Below are 26,575 nucleotides of genomic sequence, written 5' to 3' on the forward strand. Positions count from 1 at the left end.
GCTAAAATACTGGTAGATCGAGAGTAATTTCAGTGTACACTAATCAACAACCACAACAGTAACAGAGAAACCACCTCAGGTGGTGTGACAAAGATGTCAAATATATTTTACTACAAATCTTTTGAGATGATATATTTCTCACCTTTTCTCTAAATTTCTAAAAGTATAGGATTCTAAAGGCTGCCAAGAGGATATTAAACAGAATATATGTTTGATTTTCCTGGTTTTGGTGATCCCCTGTTGCTGCTGTAAGTCCTAGAAGACCAATATATAATGAAAAATTTTAAAAATTAATAAAATATAAACACTCTTAAAGGGTTTTAGTATGTCACTACCATAATCAATTATTCTGTACACACTTTTATGAAATAAAAAAAGCTGAAAAATGCTAATTTTAAGGGCACTTCATACGTATTACAAAGAAAATCAGTGAGAGTATTTAGTTTGGAATACTTATAAAAATAAATTGACTAGAGAGAGCAGGGGTAGGTAAACTATAGCCCACAGACCAAATCCAGCTTGCTGCCTATTTTTGCATATAAAGCTTTAATGAAATATAGCCATGCTCACTTATTTGCACATGGCTTGTGTCTGCTTTCACGCCACAGTGGCAGAGTTGAATAGTATGACACAGACTATATGGCTTGCAAAGCATAAAATATTTACTATCTGGACCTTTACAGGAAATGCTTGCTGGATTAGAAGATAAGGCATAGAATTTTACACTCACCTAACCCATCCTTTGAAAAAACAAACAACGAAAACAAAAAACAACCTGGGCTAAATAACAGTTATGTTTACATATTAGTCCAATCTAGTTTCCTACTTTAATACATAAATAACAATTATGGTCCCACAGGAAAAGTCTTAATGATTCAATTTTTATAATTTAGCAAACAAAATAAATGCACCAGCAGGAACACAATAACTCAGCGTGCACATGCCTATTCGTCAAATACTTGCACAAATATCATGTAAAAAGTCCCGCTCTGCAGACCACTCTTATGATATCTGTCATGTACTATGTTATGTGACAGTTCTGTATATCCTTTGACTATGTTAGAATCTTTGTTCTTTCGGGGCAAGAAATGGATCTACCCTTAGTTTTTTGTAGCACTGTAGGTGCTCTGTAAATATTAGTTGAATAAATGAAGAATAAGTGGAACAAAGAATCTAAGAACTTATTACAAAGAAAAAAATCAATTCATTTAAAGAAAGGTAGTTTTGTAGTCAATATAAATGCACAGTATTTGAGCAAAAAAAAAATGAAATTGATTTTCATGTGTGGCTTGTGGGAAACATAACAATGTGTCAGGTCCTTTACAATAAATACAATTTAATAGCTAATTGTTCCTAATTGGAGGTACTAATGGACTTAATTTTTAATTAAAAGATGGAAATTATTTGTAATTAGCTCATGGAATCTATGAAAACCAATGTCGCTTAGAGTTTGAAAGATGGTCTTGTTCTTGTTCTTTGAAGCAGCTAAAATACTGTGCCTCTCCCTCCTCTGGATAATAGAGGATAGTTTAACACAATAATTCTCACCGAAGATGCAGCATAAAAAAATAGGCTTCAATTAAATCTTTGCTTGGACATCACAAATTCCAAATGAATGAGGCTTTCCAATGCCAACTTAGATTGCTGAAACAAAAACAATGTGAGAAACTGCATGCTGTTCATAACAGTGAATTTTGTCTTAATTGCATCAAGTACTCCAGTGAAGCACTTTATTCGTAGAGCACAGCTCCATGGTTAGAAATCAGAGATTTAAAAACTTCTTATTGGACCAGTATATTGTGATTTATGCAAACTTTTTCTGTGAAATCTCATCATGAAGTTGTACTGATAACACTATTTCAGCCTATTTCAGCTGGTGCATAAAAGGTTAGAGCAAAGAATGAAAATGCTCCACAAGTTCTACAGGTTCTTTTCAGTGTATTTTTCAGGCCCCGTTTTTCTCTTCTTTTTTATTCTCTTGTTTTTCAAACCTAGGTTCAAATTCTGAACTCAAAGCTCTTTAGAAAAAGAGGATAGATTTTGATTCCCCTTTAGTTCTCTGGTGATAGTAGTCTTTTGCTTGATTTCATGCTGATGTCATTCAAGGAAATTAAGCTCAAAACAACTGAAATAAAAATTTGACTACAAATTATCTTCAGTTTTCATAAGTGTTTCATAAAACCCAACCATGTATAGAAAATGGTATTTTACTATGCCTTTACATACTTTTTCACTAACATTTGCTTAAGAGAGAAGGAGTTTTAAAGGAGTTATAGTTGTTATGGAAAAGAAATACTAAAAAGAGAATAGATTCCTGATTTGGTGTGAAAATGTAGAGGGCAGTTTCAGCCTTCTGTCTTCTCTCCTTGAAATGAGCTAGGTAAGGCCTCGCAGAGATGTAGGCAAGAAGAGGTGACTCCAGGGAAATAAATCAGAGGTGCTTCTGTTTCCCAAGCTTCCTTCTTTCTTTTGAACATCACCACTTTTGCTTTAACTCTTTCTTCCCAGATTATTATTACTTTTAAGGCATATTCATTGTTGAAGCTTAAATATTTACCTCAGATTCTTCCTAAATATTCTTGAGCCTTGTATAATGTATTAATGGCAAAGAACAAACAAAACAAAATTAAAATATGCAAAAATACCCTCACTTCATTCGTCACTTTTTATGTTCACATTAATTAACTCCCTTAACTTCTGTCACTTTCACCTCAAATTCACCGTGGTCACCTGCTCCCATGATTCAAAGTTTGTCAAGAAATAGTTCATTATCCAAAATCTTAAATCCAACTATTTTACTAACTACATTGTACATCTCATTAAAACTGCTTATCTCTATATTTTGTTTTCTATCTCTCATCCACCACTGCCTTCTTTTTTCTTCCTTCTTTATTTTTCCTTAAATCCAGTTTGCCACTCAACTACTTTCTTGCCAATGTCATAATTGCACACTCTCCTTTTCCTCACTTCACCTAGTAAATACTAACCCTGCATTAATTCACCTGTCTGCCTTCTTGGCTACTGATTACGACCGCAGAAAATCAAATATCCTCACAGATTAATCACACAAATACATAGTCCATAGCTTCAAATGAACCCCCACTGCTACCCCTCAAAATTCTATGGATTGTTAGTTGGCCTTCTCATGCCATAGTTTTCCAAATCTCTGTTCTTCTTAAATCCTTACTATGTGCCATCTCTCACTCACTCTCAGAAGTTGACATCACTTAATACTACACAGAAAACCAAATAGTATTTGTCTTCCTGAGGATTTCAAATATTCTTTCTAGATTCTTGATTCTCTGTACTTTATGCATTCAACATCACAAATAACAACACAAATAAATGTTGTTATTAATGTTATAACAGTCTATTATACCATAGTAAGTGGTATAATTATTTATATATATATATATATATATTTATTTATTATTATTTTTTTTTCTTTGAGACGGAGTCTTGCTCTGTCGCCCAGGCTGGAGTGCAGTGGTGCCATCTCGGCTCACTGCAAGCTCCGCTTCCCGGGTTCACGCCATTCTCCTTCCTCAGCCTCCCGAGTAGCTGGGACTACAGGCACCCGCCACCTTGCCCGGCTAGTTTTTTGTATTTTTAATAGAGACGGGGTTTCACCGTGTTAGCTGGGATGGTCTCCATCTCCTGACCTCGTGATCCGCCCGCCTTGGCCTCCCAAAGTGCCGGGATTACAGGCATGAGCCACCGCACCCGGACAAAAATATATATTTTACTCAGGGGTCTATTTTCTGTTCATCTTTGTGTCCCCAGTACTTTTGTGTAGTGTCTAGCACTCAGAAGTTGTTCAATAAATGTTGAAATATTGATTGAATGAAATTAAGTTATGTATCTGTAAATTATCAAGCAGATATCTCAGCTTCAATAAATTAAAGCAATTTAGTTGGATTCTACACTGGCAAATGATTATTTGTTCTGTCCAATATTGACATATTGGAAGATTTTAGAAGGAGATATTACAATGCTATTTCCTGTTTCACTTTCCTGATGTGGCCAAGGGGTGAGAAAAACATATTCAATTTCTGAAAAGTCATTGAAGTTGTCCTACCAGCCAATTAACAAGCATTTTGGAAAGGCAAGTCTATTTCTATTTAGATGTAGATCAAAGAAGTCTGTGAAACTTATTTCAAACTATCAATTAAATCTTACAAGGGGAAAATAACTGTGAAATCTCCCAAATTTCATATTAACTCTATATTGGGTCCTTTCCTTTTTACTCCACTGCTGGGAACCTAGGATGATTTTTTATTATAAATACAATATATCATATCTAATCTTTTTAACTGTTCCATGTGATTTTTATGTCTTCCTGCTCCAGACCACACAAAATTTTCAGATTAAGTTTCTTAAAGCATTGCTTTTATCAAGTCGCTCATCTGCTCTAGAACTTTCAGTGGCCTTGTGTATGCAATCAGGTGAGAACTCCTGAGCCTAGATTTTCAGCCAGATCTTCTGCCTCAATCGACTTACGTAGAGCCTGACCTATGACTGACATCTGATAAGTACTTTTAATGATTTGCTTGCTTTCTCCATTATGTTCTTGAAAGTAAAATCAGGAAACCTAGTTGAAGGTAAGTTCCAGTTTGTGTCTTTTATTTTTATGAATATTGGTAAATTATCAAGAGTAGATGTATCTTGTTAATCAAAAGTACCATGTATGAAATACTGTCTCTTCCCAGGGGCCCTAAACCCTAAATGAAATTGGCATGTTAAGATATGACAGGAAATACACTTTGGGAAAAACTAAGTGATATTTTCATTAGTGGCAATCTACTGTAGAGACCTTGAAGAGGACCAAAAGCCATTATTTTTCCTCAATGGGACATTATTAATTGAAGTTTAAAGATGAGTATTCAGCCAGGAACATAACTAAATAAGGCTATAAAAATTAAAAAAAGAATTACCCTTCAGATGCTGGGTGAAGCAAACAGGTGGCTAAAAGCAAGATTTCCCCTGCTTGAAAACCACCATCAGGTTGCCAGATTCAACTGCTCCATGGGGTCTTTCAGTCTATTTCTGACCTTTGATTCTTCTTCTGTCTTCCCAATGCATTTTTGTCTTTGTATTTTATGACTTTGCTGTCTGACATGTCAAAGAATCAAAGAATCAAAGAATTCATGCTCTTCAGATTGCCAGTATTTAATTAAAAATTAACTGAAATAAAAAATTGTGCCCATTTTTCTCTTTGCAAGAAGTCAAAATTCAAAATTAAAATGAAAGCACAAGAGGATCTGTGCAGTTCAAAATAAAAATCCACCTCTTTACATAGACATATCCTATGACATACTGCACTACTAAATTTCATGAAACAACTTAAATACTGCTAATTAAAACCCTCAAGACACTAACATATTTTCCAATCAACCTCTGCCACTTTGTTGTATAAATGGAATAATGGCAGCTTTTCTTTCAATATCCGAAAGAATCATTTTGGGAACAAATCTGAAGTTTTGATTCATTCAACAAACAATTATATTGAGCACATACTATGTGTCAGACCCTATGCAGGGTGCTGAGCAAGCAAATGGGATGATTTTCCAATCTAGAAGAATTCTGGTCTCTAAAGCAGTGCTTCTCAAACTATTTTTTTTTTTATTAACCTGTGCCCTCTTTTGCTATACATAAAATTATTTTCCCACTTTTCAGGAATTTGATGACCGTGTCTAACACTGAGAATCACTGATACACAGAACACAGACTCTATCTTCTGTGTATCCTTGACAGACAAAATGGCTTTGAGTTTTTACTTTCTATTTAAAATGCAACACATTTATTTTCGAGACTTATAACAGAATTACAATATTAAGTTTATGTTTCTGAACTACACAGGCCCCCTTCCAAACTGGAATTCAAATTTCCTGCACCCACCTCTGTTGAGAATCACTGCTTTAAAGAATTTGGGAAAAAACCAGGCAACCTCCATCTCTCCCCTCCAATCCAGTCTTAAAAGAATGAGAATTTTCCTACCTGACACAACAGCTGGTGGAGTATCATAATCCTGTCTTGGGATTGAATCTTTGAATGAAAAGAGCATGAGAAAGAATGCAATGAAGTACAAAAGAAAATAAAATAGAATCAGCCCTAACGCGTGGAAGAGTCCGCTGTGTGTCATATGGTTGCCTGACCCCCCTGCCTTAGAGCAGTAAAGGCATAATGATTCCTCATTTGCATTTGATACCATGGTCCCTATAACCACAATACCGTACATGTGATTAGGTCCCGTTAGACTTGCTGGGACAGTACAGTTTGTACTGAAACATTAGCATCTTCCACAGCCTGTTTGGTACCTCCCTTAGGGAATCAATATAAACATTTTACCCTCTCTGGCTGACAAAAGAGTTCTACAAGGCAGCCCATCTAGAGGGGGCCCAGAGCATGATATCAAACAAAGTCCTGGAGAACAAAAGAAAGAACTAAAATTTAAAAGAGAAAAATAAAAAATTTGTACATTCTCATATTCTATGGAGGCTACCACATTTTGAAGGCAAATTTCATTATGTATCACTCAGCTCCAGCTCTGATCCCAGTGGTTGTCAGTGAGGCAGAGCAGAGGGTGCTTTCGCCTCAGGGCCAAAAAGCTTTATGTGTTGTAACTGTGGGAGCAGAGATACACAGAACAGAATCTATTGAACATGATGGTTATCTTTATCCCAAGTCTCCTAGCACTGAAGGTGTCAAATTCTAGATAAAGCTTAATTAAACTACATGGCAATCATTTCAAAATTAGGTGTTACATGGGACAAAATATATCTGCTTTTTTAAAGATGAAAAAAGAGCTTTTGACTCACTGGAATTTCTTTAGCCAGGGATCTTAAAAAGGAGATTGCCATATGGCATAGGCCTAGGGTCCCCTTCTAAAAATGGAAAATTCTAATTTTGCCCCCACTCCCCTTGGAGGGGTAAACTCTAAAAGAAACTTGATATTGTTTAGATTCAAATCAACTGCCAACACATGGTTAAAGAGATGCTCTTGTGTGACTCTTATTCCATTTATATGACCTTTATTAAAAGCAAAAATCCCAAATTTTCTTTTTCAACCCATGTGACAACTTTTGGATTATCACGTATTTCGTACTTTCATCTCCTTGCCACAAAAGGTTAATCACTCTCTCCTGAGCAAATGGCATGTGAGAAGACAGATTAGAACTTGAACATTGCAAGGCACTTTGAGCAACAAAAGCAAATATGATCAAAAGATTCAAATGCAAATAAACCAGACACATGAGTTATTTTGTTTCTTGCAACAGGTACCTGAACTACTGAGTTGATTATAATCCCCAAATCTAGAATAATTAGAATAATTTTTAAAGTTTTTCCAAATTTTTAAATAATAGTAGTAATTCCTAGTACCTTTTGAAAAATTGCAATCACACATTACCACTCCAAACCAAAAAAAAAAAAAAAAAAGTTAATTATTGGACCATGCTACTAGTCATTTTCCAAGAATATATTTATAACATTTTAAAATAAATAATAAAAGCCAATAATGTTTATTGCTGAATAGCTGGATAATGTAGAAAAGCAAAATGATTAAAATACACGTTACTCCTAATCCTATCACTTGGAAATAGCCACACTTGTTTTATATTTCTCTGTGGCCTGATAATACTTCTTTATAGTTGATATTGAACTCCGCACATGCAAATTTACCCCCCCCCCCTTTCTTTTGACAGGGTTTCACTCTGTCATTCAGGCTGAAATGCAGTGGCACAATCATAGCTTACTGTAACCTCAAACTCCTGGGCTTTATTTATCTTCCCGCTTCCGCCTCCTCAGTAGTTACATTATAGGGCACACAATAATGTAATGCCTAGCTAATTTTCAATTTTGTTTTTTATTGTGATGGGGTCTTGCTACGTTATCTAGGATGGTCTCCAACTCCTGACCTCAAGCAATCCTCCTGCCTCAGCTTCCCAAAGTGCTGTGGTAATAGGCATGAACCACCACAGCCTGCCTTACTTCCAATTTTTTAAAATTTAACATTATAAATCAACTTTTTCCTAATTATTTAACACTCTTATGATTTCATGCTGCATTACGTTCTGGTTTATGGATGGATTATGACATATTTAATTATTCTTCTTTGTTAGACATTATAAAGAGCACTGTGTCAAGTATTTTTGAGGTATAATTACTTTTCTGATATTTTAGAATATTTCCATAGACGAGCTTCTCAAAACTGTAACTTCTTTTTAGTCAGTATAAATGTTTTGAAGTATCTCAATTGACTACCTTGCTATCCAACTGGTACTTACACAAACTGAGATTCCTATCATCAAGTAATCAATGCTAGAGAACACTTATTTTCCTACACCTTCATTAGCAATTTGTACTGCATTTTGATAGCTTTATTTGATGGGATATATGTACATGTATATTTGATTACTGTTTGTTTCTTTGATTATAATTTTTGTACATGTTCCTTGGCATTCTATTTACTCTTATCAACTATCTGTTCATGTTCTTTGGCATTTTATCTATTGAGGCTTTTTTACTATGGCGGTAACTTATTTGAATTCCGAATTCATTTTTTTAAACAACAAAAGTGTAATATTTACAAATACACACTCATACCACTAGACTTACATTTAATGCCAGTTCATTTATTGTTTCTAAGACTCCCTTCAAAAGTCTTTCATTTTACAGTAAGGCTAAACCAATTTTTTAAAACTATTACCTTTTTAGACATATTTTCTGTTTTGTATTTGAGTGTTTTAAATTAATTAATATTTTTTCTTGAAAAACTATTTTAGGAGATGTACTCATTACCATTTATGATACAGTTTCCTGAATCAGAGTCCATTTAACATCCTGTTAGCTTTTAAAAAATTTGTCTTTTTATATTCATACCTAATAGCAGAAAAAAGAACAATATCTAAACAAACTGAATAATTGAGGATTTTCACCTGATACCAACAAAATTTCAGAGCAGTAAAGGAGTGGTGTGACTGAAAAATGCTAGAGAACTGTGGGGACAGATGGAGTACAATTACAAGGTTATTTTTGTGAGTGACTATGGTTACACTGTGGAAATCAATGATATCACAAATCATCAGTGACTTGGAGAACACAAACCAAACTGCAGATACAAAACCTGCAGAACAAAAACTTTTTATTTCTTCCAACAGATTCTGGTGACATTGTAAGCCACTGGTGACCAGCAACTGAACAAATGAAAAGGAGATAAGACACTTGTAAAACAAGATTGTCATGCAATTTGGAGGTTCTCATAACACAGTAAAATCTCCAGTGGTTTCTGCTAAAGCTTATAATAAAGTGATAAGACGTTATGGATAATGGGGCTTTGGTTCCATCGAGGGAATACTGTGACAAAAATATAAACAAAAGTAGAAAAGCTATGAAAATCCTTCAGGGTCAGCAGAGCCCTGAAATAAAACAGTTACACTGCTTGCATAAAATGCATTATTTTTTGGGGCCTGCAGATTCTGTCTAGCTTAAAATAGAGAATTGAACAATAAACATTTGAGGTGGCAAATTGTAGAGAAAGGTTAATTAAACTACATGGCATTCATTTCAAAATTTGAGGTCATGGGAGACAATGATATCGTCTTTTATGAAAAGGAAAAAGAGGTTTTGGCCCAATACAATTCCTTTAGCCAGGGACTTTAAAAGGAAGAGTGGGACTAAGCCTGTGTTCAAGATCCCCCTTCTAAAAATGGAAAATTCTAATACAGCTACAACTTCCGTCAGCCCTGATCGTTTCCTATTCTAGATTATTCACTGGGTCACTCTCTGCTCTGCCCTTGGAACCTATCTGTTTCTAGAGTTTGGAATCCTATCTTAATCTTGACTTGTCACTGTTCACACCTTGTTTTGCAGAATTTCTGTGAGCTCAGATGTCTGAAATCCTCTGAAATGTTTCAGTTAGGAGAGAGACACAGTCAGATAGTTTTAGATTGACTACTTGTGACAACAGGGTAGAGAATGGATTGGAGCAAACTGAAATTTAAAGCTTGAAGAACAGTTAGGAAACTATTACAATTAATCAAATGAGTCCCAGGGCAGAGACTCCAGAAATGTGGAAGAAAGAATGTATTTGACCAATGTCTATGAGAGAAAACCAGTGGGACTTGAAAAGTAATTGTGTATGGTGGTGAGGGAGAAGGAAAAGCTCTCGCTCGGGTCTTAGGTGTATGGTTTGGCTACAGGGAAAATGGTCATGTCATTGGTTTGCAGGGAAATGGAGCAGAAACATACAAGAAGAAGAGGTTTCAGTTGGAAGGAAGCTCTGGAAAGCTCATGAGATTAGTTTGGGTCATGCTGACTTTGCGATGTCTGAGGGAGATTTCCATGGAGATACTTAGCAAGTAGTTGGATAAATGAGTCTAAAATTCTTAGATGAGGTTAGCATTGGGGACTGAGATTTAGGAGTCAACATGGAAGCCAGGGCTTACAACCATGAGAGTGAATCAGATTGCTTACGAAAATCATGTGGCATAAGTATGTTACAAACGAAGCTCTGGCTTACCAATCTGTGCAGGAAGAGAAGAAGGAGTGGCCAGAGAGGTTTGAGGAGAACCAGAAAAACCTTGGGCAGGAGTCACAAACTGGGAGTTCTTGGGACAAACTGGGCCCAATATTTAAATATAGAGGAATTTCAAATCAAAATTCAAGAATTCAGCTTATCTTTAAAAGTTGGAAAGTGAGACCACCCTGGGTCTGTATGTCCATGTGGCAATAGCCATCACAATAGCTGTACTACTGATGGAGTAGTGGCTGTCCTCTTCAGACAAGGCATCCTTATTTCAGGCTGCCAAAGGCACCACCTCTCACTTCTATTTGCCCAAAACTCAGGCAGAGATAGTATTATTATTGTACGGAAAATACATCTTATCTAAAATATAATCTCCAATGTCATATATGTGTATATGGTATGCGTATGTTTATGATATAGGCAAATATTTAAAAATTGATTATGTATTTCCAAGGGTTTTTGCTTGAACTTGATCCACTTCATTCATTAATATGACTTGGCTGGACTCTACTGGCTTTTGAGTTTGCTACCTTAAAAGACTATGTTAGCAGCCAAAGAAATGGAGACGTTAAAGAAATTATTTATAACAAGTGAAATAGTGCTGGTAAGTGAGTTATACCATGGATTTTACAGTGTGCTACATCACTTCTGGCTACCTAAACTAGACTCCCACCAGTTAGAAGCCACTGGAGGTGAAGGGTATGAGCAGCTCATTTGAGAAGCACATACTGGGTATCACACTGTATAAGGAATGCTGCATATTGTCATTTCATTAACACTCACAACATCTCTGGGATGCAAGCATTATGTTTCCCATTTTGTAAAATGAGAAAGCAAAAGTTCTGAGAGGTTAAGTAACCCGCCTAAACATGCAGAGCTAATAAGGGAGCAAAGCCAGGTTTCGAACTCAAGTTTAAAAACAAAGCTGACTGATCTTTCCATTATGCCAGGATTCCTCCCCATCAATGAAAATGTTGGAAAGATGCAATAAGGTAGAAAAATCTGATTTTACAAAATCAACCTCAACTGGATAATAGTCACTCCAAATGCCAATCAAAATTCAGATAAAAAGAATCTATGAAGTCATATCAAAGAATTAGAGTGACAGTCTAAGAAAACAAAGTAACAGTATTCTGGACACCAACGACACTTAATTATATTTTGTTAAATGAATCAACAAAGTAATTCTGTTTTCTCTCTACCTCTTCAGAACCTTACTAAATTTTACACTTTTCCATAACATCAAGTAACACAAATATTATAATGTATCTAAACATTTAGTGCGAATGTAAAGGATGAAAAGAAAAAAAGCTAGTGGAAATTTGATGTGAATAATAAACCACATACTTAAAACTTTTACTCTCTAAGAAAGAGAGTGTTATATATTATTATTGAATTATTTGGCTATTACCAGCTGCCTAAAAGTCGTGGTCCCTTACAAATGTGTTCTTGTTGAAATGCTCAAATACAAAATCATAATATATGTTATTGATTCAATAACTATTATAATTCTGAGTCTGTTCTGTGTCTTTTAGCTTATTTTTTAATTCCCTAAAGGATTCAGTCATACACTTAGTTAACTAGCTCTTATATTTCTACTAGTTTGCAAACTTAAATTTTAGCAAGTCAATTGGCTTTACTTCTGAACCAAATAAGTAAAAATTATAAAGAGTTTCTATGTTTTGCATTATAATTCTCTCTTTAGTCAGATTCCAGATTGTTAGTCAATACAGTAAAATTACATTACATCACTCATTCAGAATTTACGATCACTGAAGGACACAAAGGCTGATATGGAAGGAAATCTACAATGTATTAATAAAAATAAAAAACTGCAGGCCTTCTGATACTATTCCTAGGACCTGCTTATTAGTAACACACAAAATAATTACAAATAATCCTTTGATAAAAGCAATATAGTATTTCTTCAAACTGTATCTCCATGATGAAAATTAGCTGTACCACAGCATACAGTGAAATATATCTTAGACATGACTTCTAAAAGTGTAGGTCAGAAACCTAAGAGATCATTTGATCCAGCCCAAGCATTCAGACAGGTAAGGTACCATCAACTGCTTTTTACAGGTTCTGCAACTTTATGTTACTAAAACTAAAATTTCTTTATTGAAATAATGTGGCTCTTTCCATTAAATTATACTGACTTTCTTCCTATTTAGGACAGATTTGTGAGGCCTCAGTGGACATGACAGTGGACATGACAGAAACTTCTTATATTCTTAAAAGTCCATGAGTCAACAGGATTTATTTGGCAAGCAAGCCATTGCTATGGGGTAAAATTCCTGATACACAGCTAGTGTGCATATTGTACGTAGATATTTGGAGAAGAAGTCAGCCTAATTGAAGAATCACAGAGGTGGTAACTGTAAGACATATAGGTTTACAAATATAGAATTGGATATTCAAAGGGCCCCATATATGATCAAGTTCAATACTTCAACTAGATAGAGAAAAAAGTTCAGACTAGAGATATTATTTTCCCCAAAATTGACAGAAACAACAGTTTTATATCTAGGATATCTCAAGTTTTATATCTAGGATTTCTGACTCCTAGTCCAGTGCTCTTTCTACAATATTTAAGCTACCTCAGTCAAAAAAATGTATTTTAATTTCTATGTTTTATTAAATGACAAGATTATCTGCACTAACATTTGCCAAAATAAAACTGTTACTGAAGGTGTCACATGAGTGGTTAGGTTTCATGGTTTCATTGTTCTCTGTAATGGCAACTAATGAAGTTTCAGTATTCTAGATTGTATTAGGCTTTTGCCTCCTTGAACATTTGGGGAATTATCTTTTAAAAAAAAAAACAAAGTTTTTCCCATGATTTAAAATGCCTCATTGATATAAAATCCAGGCTGCAATAGGCATTTTTCAGCACACTTTTGTTCTGAGGAGAAAGAAGGCTAGTCAAAAATATCATAACCTATAAGAAAAAATCAAGCACATTAGGTTCCCTTCCTTGTTTTCAACATTATCTATATCAACATATCAAAAAGAAGGATTAAAATAACTCGATTATAGCTCAATTACTCAATTACTCTTTATTGATTGAATAGTATCAGTCATAGGTATGGCCCCTCACTTGTGTATAACCTGGTAATAATCTCGTGGCTGAGCTGGTAAACAGCTGGTAAGAGAAAACCAGGATTGAGTATATTAAGTCACAGGGTCTAGATTTGCAAAAGGACACCTTTCCAAAAACAGACATTATATCTGGTACATTGAAACATAAAAAACAAGAAGTAACTGAATGACACAATAGAACTTTAGTCTTGCCACTGTGAGTACATCTGCCCGGGAATTGAACATACATGCAGAATGCAGCTTATTCATACTGAAACCTGAAAGGTGTGTTAGTCAGTGAATATGGTACAGACACAGTTTCACTGATAATGCCAGTAAAAATGGAGAATATCACATCTGATCCAAAAAGTTCAATGAAACAAAACAATCTCTTCAACTCACCGTTCCTGTTGTGCCCAATGAAAGGTGATTCATCTGCTGTGTCAGGGGGCCCATCATGTTGGTTGGTTGCATTGACATGGGATGGTCCATGGTTGGTGTAATCACAGCACCCTACAAGCATATACAAGGTCCATTTGAAAACATATCCTACAAGGAAGGAGACTTCTTACAAATAAACACAGTAAACTGTAAATGTGTGAACATCAAATATTTTTACTAAAAAGGCTAAATTCAACTGTATGTAATTTTTATGTCCATTCATGTCATTTTGTGCTTGTCTGAATAGATGCCATTAACAACTTCCTTTCTTCTGAGGTAATTTACCTGTGATGTACCTAAAATATGTCACTTACATTTTCATTTTTTGAGGTAGAATGTATTGAAAGAAATCATCTATACCCTCTCGCCCATTATTCTAAATATAAACTTCTCTGACTGAAAAATATGAACATTAGTGGAAATTCTCTAATTTTCTTGTTATTTGATAAGACTTGGTTTATGTCATTTATCTATTATTTATTAATACATAGATAATTCTTAGTCACCCCAATGCAATCTACTGCTAAGAGGGATAATGCTGACCCACATGGGTTTCTGAACTAGATCTCTTTGAAGGACATATTAAAATCTATCATTGATAATCTAAAAATCAAAATTACTATTTCCCATTTGTTTTTCCCCTAACCTTTTGACCTGTTTTCTATCTATCCATATTTTAGACACAAGACAGAATGCCAAACTCTGTTAAAGCTGGTCAAATTTTTATGTCTATCCACAATTTTTTTAAAAAAAGTGTTAACTTTTAAATCAGATGTTAAGAAAAGTGGATGTCTATAATATGTTTTTTGATTTATTATCATTGTTGGGGATAAAAGAAATTACAGACATTTTAAAAAACTTCCATCCATATGCAAAGTGTCCTATGGTGAGTGAAGAATGGAGCTAAGTCATTTTATCCTTCCCTTTCTCTTTCTCTACTCTGGTACTTTCCTTGTAGTAATTAACTTGGAGAATGAAAAAATATTTTTAAAAAGCAAACTTAAAAATCTAGAATTGGATGGAATCTTTGAGAGTATATAATTTCAATGTTTATTTAAAGATTATGATAAAAGTAGAAACATGTTTTATAACAATCCATTTAAATACCCAGTTATGATAAAATGATTATATATCTGCATAAATTATTTCCCTAAATATTATTTTTCTCACCGGACAGATGCATGGAGATGGCCAGATCTTGGCACCCAAACTAATTACACACAGCAAGTGCTTCCTAAAATGCTTTTGCTCAAACTAAGCAATTCTTCCTGGTATTATCAAAATTCAACTTCCTGACTACATCTGTAAAAAAGATCAGGCTATCGCTCTGCCTTCCCTATGGGCTCCTCCCCATTAACTTTCAGAGATAATAGAAATTGAGCCAAATATTTGGAAATGCTTGATACACAGGGCCAGCTTTGTTCACAAAGACATTTAGACTTTTCAGTAGGAATCAATCATAAAACATGTATGTTATTTTAAAGGTCTATAGCTTGTAAATATACACAATTGTGCATTTGTGTCGTTTGAATTTCTCGATGCTTCTGTGAATTGTCATTCATCAGGATGCCTCTTAAATGAGAAACATAAGATAAGCTTTTACTTAATTATAATTCAGAGACACAGCACTTTTCTTTCTGCTGCCTGAATCTTTTTAACAAAAGCATCTTTATTGTTTTCCTTTTTTAAACAAATACTTACTGGCCTTCATTTCAGGTATTTGTTGTGCCAGACCAGAAGTAAACACTTTAAGAAGAACTAGGGTTCTTCTTAAATCACCTAGGGATAAATTATAGAATAACCTCAGAGTTAAGATGGAAGTCCTGAAGCATTTCTTTTCAACCAAAAAGTGGCACTTTGACAACATTCTAATGCTTAGCAGGTGCGAGACTTCAATTCTCTTCTTGAACTCAAGACAGGTTATCATTTTAGAATATTTGCCCCTAGACATTCCAACATGCAGCGAAACTGTCACAATCCCAGAAACACCTCAATTCTAAACAGCTTGCTCTAGCCACAAAAAGGATCATTCATGTAAATCAGAGATAAAAACCAAATTGTGTTTGGTAAGGATACTTTCTTCTCAATGCCCTGGAGGTTGTCTCATTCCCCAGGGGTGTGTTTTGTTTTTAAAGGCAATATGCAAATGAGGTAGGTGAGCATGTGACAGAACAATCAAAAGTCATGCATGATGAGAAGGATGGAATGCCTACACTTGGAATGAGTTTTGGAAGAATTGTCTGGTCTCTTTGAGAATCTTTTCTTTGAAAGCAGTGTTTGGGGACTCATTTGATTACAGATGTCACAGAGTGAGTGCTGCTTCTGTGTATAAACCAGAAACCTGACAATCAAAGGAAAGAGTAAGAAGGGATTTATCATTATTTGGAATTGTAAATAGCAACATTAGGCACAGAGTGGAAAATAATGTAAGGAGACCAGTTACTGCACATAAATGAACAGTTATTTCTAAGCAGATCAGTTACTGCACATACATAAAAAATAAAATAAGCATTCTTGGGGGAGGATATGTAAGAATGTAGAGTCTTATTCACGTTCAATAAAAATATTCAGTGAAAAAAATCCTACAAATTATTAAGAATACAAATTTTTTAATCTTAAGGGAATGGAAGAAATGTACAGTCAGGGAGCAAACTGGAAGTAACTAGTAGGAACTCCTGGGAGAAATGAATTTTCTTAATGATACTTTATCTGAGACAGACAACTTAAAGAGGTTTAGTGTTGGTTATCTACAGCAAAGGGGGTGTTTGTCAGCCACTTTGCTTAGTAAAAACTACAGAATCTCTTTTGTATTGTGTATTACATGAATAAATAAATACAAAAGAAGAAAAGGAAAGCCTTATGGTTAGTTTGGCAAAGCCAGTACCCGCAACCTTAACTTTGACTTACTAAATGAACTGTCAAATCCACTCCAACTCAATACATTTAAGCCATAGGCTGAAGAGTGTTTGTGACAGATGTTGCCAACACATTAAGCATAACTTTGTTTACTTGAGATGCATAGGATGTGGTGTCTGATAGAGTTCACTTGGCAAGTGGCAAAGCAAGAATAAACTGATTTTTCATTTTAGCCATCTCTGGATGTCTGGGTTTGCTCAATGTTTAAGCTGCAAAGAAAAATATTGTATAATGCTATAATTCCACTAAAAAACACAATGACCAAACAGCTGATGGAAACGTCTGGTCCTTTCTAGCCACTGCCTTTGCAAAACAAAACTGCTCCCACTCAAGAGACAAAGGGTGGATCTGGTTGCCCTAGTTCTGAAATAAACAATTTCAACAGTAATTTGGGTAAAGTTTCCAAAGATCATCATGTGCGGCGTAAATATATCTGACCCAAGGCCAGAAAAGCATCTGTGTTGTTAACCTTCTGCCAATGCTTGAAAGAAATTTGAAGTCTTTGAAAGTTCCATATTTTAATTTCCCAACTGAAATACAAAACCACTGGCAAATCAGGGAAAAAGCACGTGTGGTTTCTCTCCCATCTAGAGCACACGTCACTGGCTTAGCACCTACATTAATCCCAGATGAAGAACCACAATAAGAAGAATTAGCTGCATTAATATTCCTGTGATAGTATTCTAGCTCAGTGCCACCCCAACTATGGTTTGTGGATCAGTAGCAGCAGTAGACAAAAATTAGATTCTCTGGGATTCAGCCCTTGAAATCTGTGTTTTAGCAAGCTCTCCAGGTGACTCTGATATACCCTAAAGTTTAAGAAGTTTGCTCTGTCTAAAAACTGCTACTGTATAAAGCCAGTGTTACAGTTCTTACACGCAAACAAGTGACTTTATTTTATTTATGCTGTTTCTCAATTATTTGTTTGAATTGTCTTTTTACAGGACATGGTCTTTTATGTGATAATCACAATACATCTTGTTAAAAACATTCAAAGGGGCTAAGCCTGCATTTTGATGGGCTGACCTAGAAATATTACCTGAATAATCACACCATATAATCACTGAATAAGTGTGATGACCTGACACGCTTCAGTTTGATGAGTTTGGCTTGTGTTATAACACATTGGGAATCCTTCTTATTTGGACTCTTATTAGCCTTGTATTTGAACTCATAGAAATGGAGAAGTAAAAATAAAATTATTTGGATATAAGTGAAAATAAAGAAAAAACAGCATCCCTTTTTTTCTCATCTTATCTAAATGCCTCACGTCAAAATGTCTGTGATCTGTATTATACTATTGCCCACAGTGATTCACACAAAAGTATATATGAATTTTTAAAAGGTGGTTTTAAGTAACGATTTCATTATTTTATTCATCTATCTGATTTTTGCCAGTTTTTAATATTCGTAGAATAAATATCTAATAGAAACAGAGATCTCATAATATAAATGGCATGAAGGTAGCTTAACTTGAGGAATAGCTGTCCAAACGCAGTGTTCTGCAATATTAGCGTGCAACATTCCTTGTCTTATAGTATATGTAGGGATGTCTAATTTCTTTCATTTGTTGATATCAGTAGTTTTGTTTTGTTTTCATGAGGGTTCAGGGTTTAAGAAAGGCTTTTGTGGGGAGAAAAAAACAAAAGGAGTAAGAAATGTCCCTAATTCTTAGAAACAATCATTAATCCTTGTCTACCTCCATAGATAAATTTCCAACCAATATGGTGGTACAGTCTGACTTTTAAAAATTATGTTTGAAACCCAAAAGCTGTGGCAAAGGTGGTAGCCTTTAACTTTGTAAGGATTTGACAAATGCTGGAGGTATGGGAAATGATAAATTACATGGTAAGCCAGAAGCCACACTGCCCCTAGAACTTCATTTTAGCACTTAATCTCTCCCTCCCCTTTATTATTCTCTACTTGCTTCTTTCCACATTACATCTTTCAAGAGGGAAGACATTATGTTTACACAACTTTTGTAATCTCTACAAATAGGAACTGCATGCAGTAAGTACTCAAAAACAGTTTTTGTAAATTAATTTTATGTATCAGTACCACTCATTTTCAGTTCAATGACAAATGGTAAATATTTACGAATATTTCTGATTTTGTTTATTCTAAAAGGGTTGAAATTATGTTGTTTTGTTCACCACTGTCTAGTGTCTATAGTGCTGTTTATAGTAGGAGGTATATAATATATGCTTCATAAGTGTTCACCGAAAGAATGATGAAAGAATAAAACTTCCAATCAAAAAGGAGTTAGAAATGTTATTTTGAGATTGCTAGTTAAAATGGATCATTCCAAACTCCTGAGAAAACTTGTTCTCCCAAGGGGCAGTTCAGTTTTAAAACCATAGTTTAACTCACACATGTGCATTTATGATATCTTCAATTACCATCCCCTTAAAGATGAAATCCAAAATTTGCTTGATGTAAAAAGTTTGACTAATGCTATATAAGATATATATGTATACATATATATATTAGAATAAAAAGTATGTCCATATGTACATATGTCATTGGTTCTCAACCAGGAGTGATTTTGCAATGTCTGGTAATATTTTTGGTTATCATAACTGCAGAGGTGCACTATTAGCACCTAGGGGGTAGTGGTTGTTGATGTTGCTATACAACCTACAACACAGAGAACAGTTACCCAAGACAAATAATTGCCCAGCAAACCCAGGATTCATGCTAGGGTTCAGAAACCCTAGCACTAATACATATACATATCCATAAACTCCATTTATACAAAGTAAGGAAGAATTTGAAAGGCAGTAACTAGAAAAATGACACAAAGTATTCATCTACAGTCTCTTCCCTACAACTAATAGTACATTTTAGATCTATGGCAAGATTATGGTTATAATATACACCAATTTCCCAAATTCTATAATTGTGCAATGAAAGAAAACAGGACTGTGTCATGACTTCCAATTGCTTTATAATTATTTTTGATTGCCAACTTATTTTGCTATTTATTTTGGAAATGGGGCAAACTAGAGCTGGGTTTCTCTTTCCAATGCTTGGACAGGATTAGACTAATTGGCATGATATTTGGACTACTACATGGAGATATATAGTTATGGGCTAGGGGTATAATATTTAGAAGACATTTTCCATTGCTATATAAATGTTGAAGAGATATGTGCATGTACATAGATTTCCCAATGACAGAATATCTATTAATTATAAACATAGGGTTTTTTTCCTTGTACTCTTAATGAAACTTTTAATTTCAGGTTGATTTTTGATTCAGTTACTAGTAACTGGAAGTATTATTTTTGAAGTTATAATATTAACAGACACTAAAGCCAAATTAGTTTTAGCCATGGAAGTCCCTTTAAAAGAATCCTAATTATATACTATGCCTATTCAACTGTGAATAATGGTTTCAATTATTGGTTAAGTACCTATTAATATAATAGTGTCATTTTGAATGAGAATATAAAGTAAATATGTCACATTGAAGTATTTCTTACCAAAGCAGGTACATAATTAGGATTCTCAATAATGCTTTATTTTAATCCTTTAGACATTTGTGCCTAAAACTACAGAAACATGTTTATCAGTAGCTTTTGGTGTTTTCAGTAGCTTCTTTAGAATCCTAAAAGAGCAAGGTGGCTTTTAAATATATTGCATTATTGAGGGAGAGTTGAAAATTTGAGATTTTGAGGACCCTGTGGTCAAATGATTTTGCTGACTGAATATACAATAGGACACTTAATTATTTTGTCATTAAACTTGTACACTTGATTATAGAATTGATCCTGTTAAGATTATATATTTCTTACACAGATGGGTTACTATATTTTTTCCTTTTATTTTTCTACTTAAGGAGATCCTAGCTGCTGAGTCAATGGAAATATTGTTTAGAGAAAGCTCCCAGGCCACTTCAGAAGGACCTTACAGCTTCAATGACAAAGAGTGAACTTGTGTTCATCAGCTTCTGATTCCAATCGCATAACTAATGAGGAGCTTTCAGCTGGGGGTGTCTACCACTCACAGATATGTGTGTCATAAAAATCCATGTGTTGTGGTGTAGATGATGTGAAAAAATGAGACTATTTGTATGAAAAAATTAATGGCATAACCATAGTCCTTTGTCTTCGCTTTGCAGGGCCCCCGTGGTATATAGCTTTCCTACACAGATGTATTGCATGCTCCAAAATGTATTTAAAGGAATCAAAAACAACACAAGACAAAAAAATTAAAGACAAAAGACTATTAAGCTATGACACTTAAAAATGAATTGATTAATCGAACATATTTCAGCTCCTTCTATACTTTAAGCTAGAAAACCATTGATCTCTACCCACCAAATATTTCATAATAGAAAATTATATTTAAAATATTGAGATTAGCTAATAATTTTTTCTACCTTAAAAACTATATATATATATATATATATATATATATAGTTTGAAGATGAGCAGACCAGTTTCTCCTTATGTTTTGTTCTGAGTGGGGATATAAGGGAAACAGTGTTAAATGACCTCCTTTCCCAAAGTGTAACCTAGAGATGAGTTAGTATTTCATAGTGGAAATGTCCTTTTTAAGACACTGGTACTGTTAAGTCAATGGCTATTCTACATTAAATGTGTTGGAGGAGTGTAAGGGTAGATAGGACAGTTCAGTGACAGACAAGACATTTTTTCTATTCCCGCTTGTCTTATTGAGAAACCAGTTAGAGTGAATGAGTCGTAGGGTCGCCCAAAAGCATGTGCTTTCTACTGTTTCAGCATTATCCCTGTTCAAAAGAGTCTTCTACAAGTAGGTCTGGGATGGCCTTGTTAGCATAGCACACATCATCTATGAGGATCACATAGCTTTCAATTTACTTTTCTAGCCTGATCCCCAGCCCATACACATGAAGCCTCTCTTTCCACCACACTGTATTCCTCATCATTCTCTGGCCCATCTTACCTCTTACCCTTGCTGTCTTGGCCTGCACTGCTAGGCTTCTACAGCAGTTTGCATGTGTCCTCTAAGATTCTTATCAAATAATACATTCTGGGGGAACATCTCCTATGACTGACCCAGGCTACTGGTCACTTGCTCCTCTCTTCTCCCATAACATTCTGCACACACTTCAATCATGATCAAACTTTATTTCTTTCCTGAATCCTACATTCACTGGTATCATTTGCAATACCTTATGTATTTATTTTTTAATGGTTCTGAGCTCAGCACAGTGTCTGTCATAAAACAGGTGCTTAGTTAATGGTGCTAAATGACTGAGTGAGTGAATGGCACTTGCTCACCAGCCAGGTCTCTGAGGACTTGAACGGTGTGTGAAACAATAACAGCCCCTCCTTGCTCAACCTGGACAAGAAGATTCAATGGAAATAACAGAAGCATTCTCTGGCCAAAAAGATGGACTTAAAAGATCCATTCATACATTTCCTCTACTTTCCTTTAACAATATCTCAGTCTGACCACTGCCAGCTTGACCTTCTCATCATTTAGTATGAAAATCCCAGGGCTTCTGAGAGCCACACTCCACCCAAGGAAGTTTAACATTGGGGTTCACAGCATGATTTCCACTCTGTGGAAGAATTATTTATGCTCAGTTAAATGCTGCAAAATGTTCTGTACGTATTACAGCCAAATGTACTGCCACAAATGTAGGTTAAGGTTTTTTAAATTAGGACTTCGTTATGCCATGAACTGTTTCAGTAGCCATGTATCTGCCTAAGATTCTTGTCAAACCTTGTCATGTGATAAGAAATGCTTTATTCATTTGTACAGCAATCACTTTGTATACCTCCAAACACATTTTCAACTTACGGAAGTTTCAAGCATACATCACATGCAATATTCAGGCCAGCCTTCTTCCAAATGATAAGGCAAACAGGGTTCCCAGCAGAAGTCTGAATATTTATGGGCCTCATCGTTTGTTTGGTAAAATGTTTATCTGGCTTTAACTAGCACTCAGGACTGTGAGCTGTCATAAAGCTTCTCATTAAAAACTTCTCCTTACTGACAAATAGACTGAAAGACCCGGTTGCAAATCCTTTTCAAGGTCTTGTAAGATCCTATTGGTGAATTGGCCTGGAAAATCATTGCTCCAACCACAGGGGTGATCAAGAGGAAAAGCTGTCTGTTATCTTACTTACGGCCATTGTTTATAGTGCAAGTTGCCTAAATATGTCACAAGGCACCTCAATTTTGGCTATTACTGGGAAAGCAGCTATTCCTTGTCCTGCAATTTGCTGCAAAAAGCACTTTATTTTGTGGTCCCTCAGAGAATATTTCTTTTCTCCTTTAAGATATTTTTAGGAATTTGCCTGGGTAGGGCTGGCAACTTAACTAGCTCTAAGGATACAGATGTGAAGTCACGACCCTATTAAAGAACTAATTTACTCCTTTTAAAGCACACTTTCTATTAGTATTATTATTGCTAACATGCTTCAAACTCAGTGTATACCCTATTGATGACATGTTCTGTAGTCTAATGCTGAGATAAAATATGTCTTGGTATAACAGGCATATTTTAAGATTAAAACTTATACATTAGCATCCAAACAAGTTACATTCTGAGGCCTTCAAGATTTCAATTAATATATTTAAAACTGTCCAGCTGTGATAAAAGACAGCTTTATCTTGTTATCCTTCAGTGTCCTATTTGCTTCAGGATTTATGCAAGATACTTAGTTACATGTTTTATTCCACCTCGATTTTATTGCCATTTCTCCTAAGCAGTAATACTAGATGAGTAATTTTATTTTTTTGTTGTTGTTGTTTAATAGAATGTTCTTAAACTCTACTACCTTGTTTCTCAAAGTATGGCCTGGGACTGGATACTATCATCAGGGAGCTTCGTACAGAATCTCAGGTCAACCCCAGCCCCACTAAATTAGAGCCTGCGCCAGCTGAGTTATATTCACGATAAGCTTTGGAAAGCTTAGCTCTACATTTGGTCAGGGCTCTGAATGAATTTTCTATTGCATTGCTTCTAAAAAGATTCTTGGCTTTGACTCTCAATCATTTTGTTAAGTCCTTTGTTTGTTCTTGCTTGAGAGCCAGATAGCTTGGAATAATATTAGTAATATTAATATGACTCCTTGTTATAATCACAAACAACTAGTAATATTTAGTATAGTTCCTCAATCATCTCCATAGGATTTCTGCCTTTACCCATAAAATCTCCTTTAACAAAAAAATTCCCTTTCTTTTCCTATGACATATTTTCATGGCAACCTTCACACTGAAACCTCCATTCTTTCCAAATAACGTCATCTGCTTCACCAATGAGTTAGAAATAGCTATGACAGCCAAGCATTAGAAGAGATGGTATATGCTGTGTAAAATAGTAAGAGTCAGTAGAGAAATATTTTGGTTAGCTCAAGATACATACCATAAAAATAAGGTGTTAGAAGTAAAATTCCCAAATATTCCTGCCTGTTAAGACTTGATTAATCAAAAGTGCTACAATAAGTTTAAAAATTAAAGTTTTAAAAAAGTATTTCTTGCCTTGGTGTTTCTTCTGAACTCGTGATCCAAATTTCCAACTACTGACTGAATCCCATGTACCTCAAAACTACTATGTCCCACTCTGAATGTTGTCTTCCTCTTTCATTCTCAGAGTATATTCTTTCTTCTCTGCTTGATTCTCGGAATAACAAACTGCCAAGTCATCTTGATTGTTTCCTTCTCCCTCATCAGCCATAACAACTCAGTCAGGAGTCAAGTCTTGTCAGAACGACATCATAAATTCCTTTACATCTGTTTTTTTTTTTTCTCTCTCTCTCTCTCTTTTTTTTCCCTGAGACGGAGTTTTGCTCTTGTTGCCCAGACTGGAGTTCAATGATACGATCTCGACTCACTGTAACCTCCACCTCCCAGGTTAAAGCCATTCTCCTGCCTCAGCCTCCTGAGTAGCTGGGATTACAGGCATGCGCCAACACGCCCGGCTAATTTTGCATTTTTAGTAGAGACGGAGTTTTTCCATGTTGGTCAGGATGGTCTTGAACTCCCGACCTCAGGTGATCTGCCCACCTCAGCTTCCCAAAGTGCTGGGATTACAGGCATAAGCCACCGTGCCCGGCACTGTTCTTTCTTTAAGATCTCTTATTTTAACCAATCCAGTTACTTGTGGTGAACCTCTGCCATTCATGGATGCAGAAATTTATTTTTTAATACTCTTCAGATGTCATTAGTTCCCCCTAATGTGAATCCTACCTCTTCAATGTAGAATTGAATTAAAAAAAAAGAGAAAACCCTTCTAAAAACATTCCCTACACCCTTTTGCTGCTAGATATAGATTTGTGACTTCTGCTAATCAAAAGCACCTGCAAGGAAATCAGAGTTGAAAGACTAATAACAAATGAGCAAGGAATGTGACATCCATTTTGCTGGTGGGGTGGTGGAAAAGTAGCAAAATTTCAAAGTGTGCAGCAATGGCAGCAATTTCCTTACCAGAGCAGAGTGGAATGGTTTGGGGGACAGCAGTGACAGTGCTACCCCTTTGGTCATGTAACAGGGTATATATAAAATTGTATTGTGCAAGAATATTCAGCATTTATTTGCTATCACCTTTATCTGTTGCAAAGATTTCTTTTTTTATAGCAACTATATGAAATAAAAGTATGTGAATTTTATTGTTTTTAATTTATTTTCAAAGGCAAATGGGGTGGGAAATCAAACTTATATCAAAAATAGTTCACTAAGATATCTTTATTTTTCCTCACTGCTCCTTTAACAGAAACAAATAGGACTTTATGTCTACTAACTGGAATTCACTTTGAAATATTTATCATTATGTGGCCTTGATGACACAGCATTTTTATATTACCTTACAAAACTTCTGTAAAAAAATAACATGGGGATGCAAATACATTGAAGAAACTTATTGCAAAAACACGTTTTCTGACCTCAGCCTCCAGCCAAAATTATACTGATGTATTAAAGTTATCCAGGAGAAAATTATTCAGAACCAGTTTTTTTTTCTGACATTATTTTTTCCTAGCACTCCCTTCCTTTTCTCATAGATTATACATGGGATAGGCAAGGAAATGAATGGTCAGCAGAATCAGGCGTTTTGACAACTGTCAGAGATTTTTAACATATACTTTTGCTTTACTGCATGCAAGAGCAAGCCTGAAGCCATCTGCCTACCAACAACACATCTTTCATTCCCATTATAGAGACAGAACCCCCCACCTCATCATTAAAACACAATCTTCAAAGGCACGTTGTTTTTGCTTATCCCTATTGTGACAGATGTTTTATATCATCTATCCCCATGTGCTAGTTTATCTGTGATGGACTGCCCACTCTTTGCAGCCAGCTGTGGAAATAACTCCATTGTCAACTGTGGTCACTCTCATTCCATTCCTGTGACTTCACTGAAGACCACATCCAACAGCAAGAAAAACAAACAGCCCTGATCACTTCCTTGAAAACATGTTCAGGGCAGGAGGTAGAGGCTGTCTCTAAACAAGCTCTCTTTATGATGTATGTTACAAGGGAGAGGCAATCTTATTTGAAACCCTCACGTGTCATCGAGTTAGCCAATGGAGGTGATCCCTAAATTAAGGAATAATGAAGCAATAGCATCTGTGGGCATGATTCAGGTGAAAACATCTCGTTGATTCAGTACTA

General features: G+C 35.2%; 1 protein-coding gene across 28 annotated transcripts in view; it reads right to left on the minus strand.

The window, feature by feature from the left end:
• RBMS3 (RNA binding motif single stranded interacting protein 3) overlaps positions 1–26,575 on the minus strand; it is a 1,486,333-nt gene that overhangs the window by 81,090 nt on the left and 1,378,668 nt on the right. For 19 of the 28 annotated variants that reach the window (XM_074030865.1, XM_005545571.5, XM_065539818.1 and 16 more), the window contains one exon: positions 14,012–14,122. In XM_074030865.1, the coding sequence (XP_073886966.1) occupies positions 14,012–14,122 (111 nt within the window). Of the gene's footprint in view, positions 1–5,997; positions 6,046–14,011; positions 14,123–26,575 lie in introns of all 28 variants that reach the window. The other 9 variants (XM_005545572.5, XM_005545568.5, XM_005545567.5 and 6 more) reach the window with 1 other exon arrangement.

This window comes from Macaca fascicularis, chromosome 2 (assembly GCF_037993035.2).
Source record: "Macaca fascicularis isolate 582-1 chromosome 2, T2T-MFA8v1.1".
Taxonomy (NCBI): domain Eukaryota; kingdom Metazoa; phylum Chordata; class Mammalia; order Primates; family Cercopithecidae; genus Macaca; species Macaca fascicularis.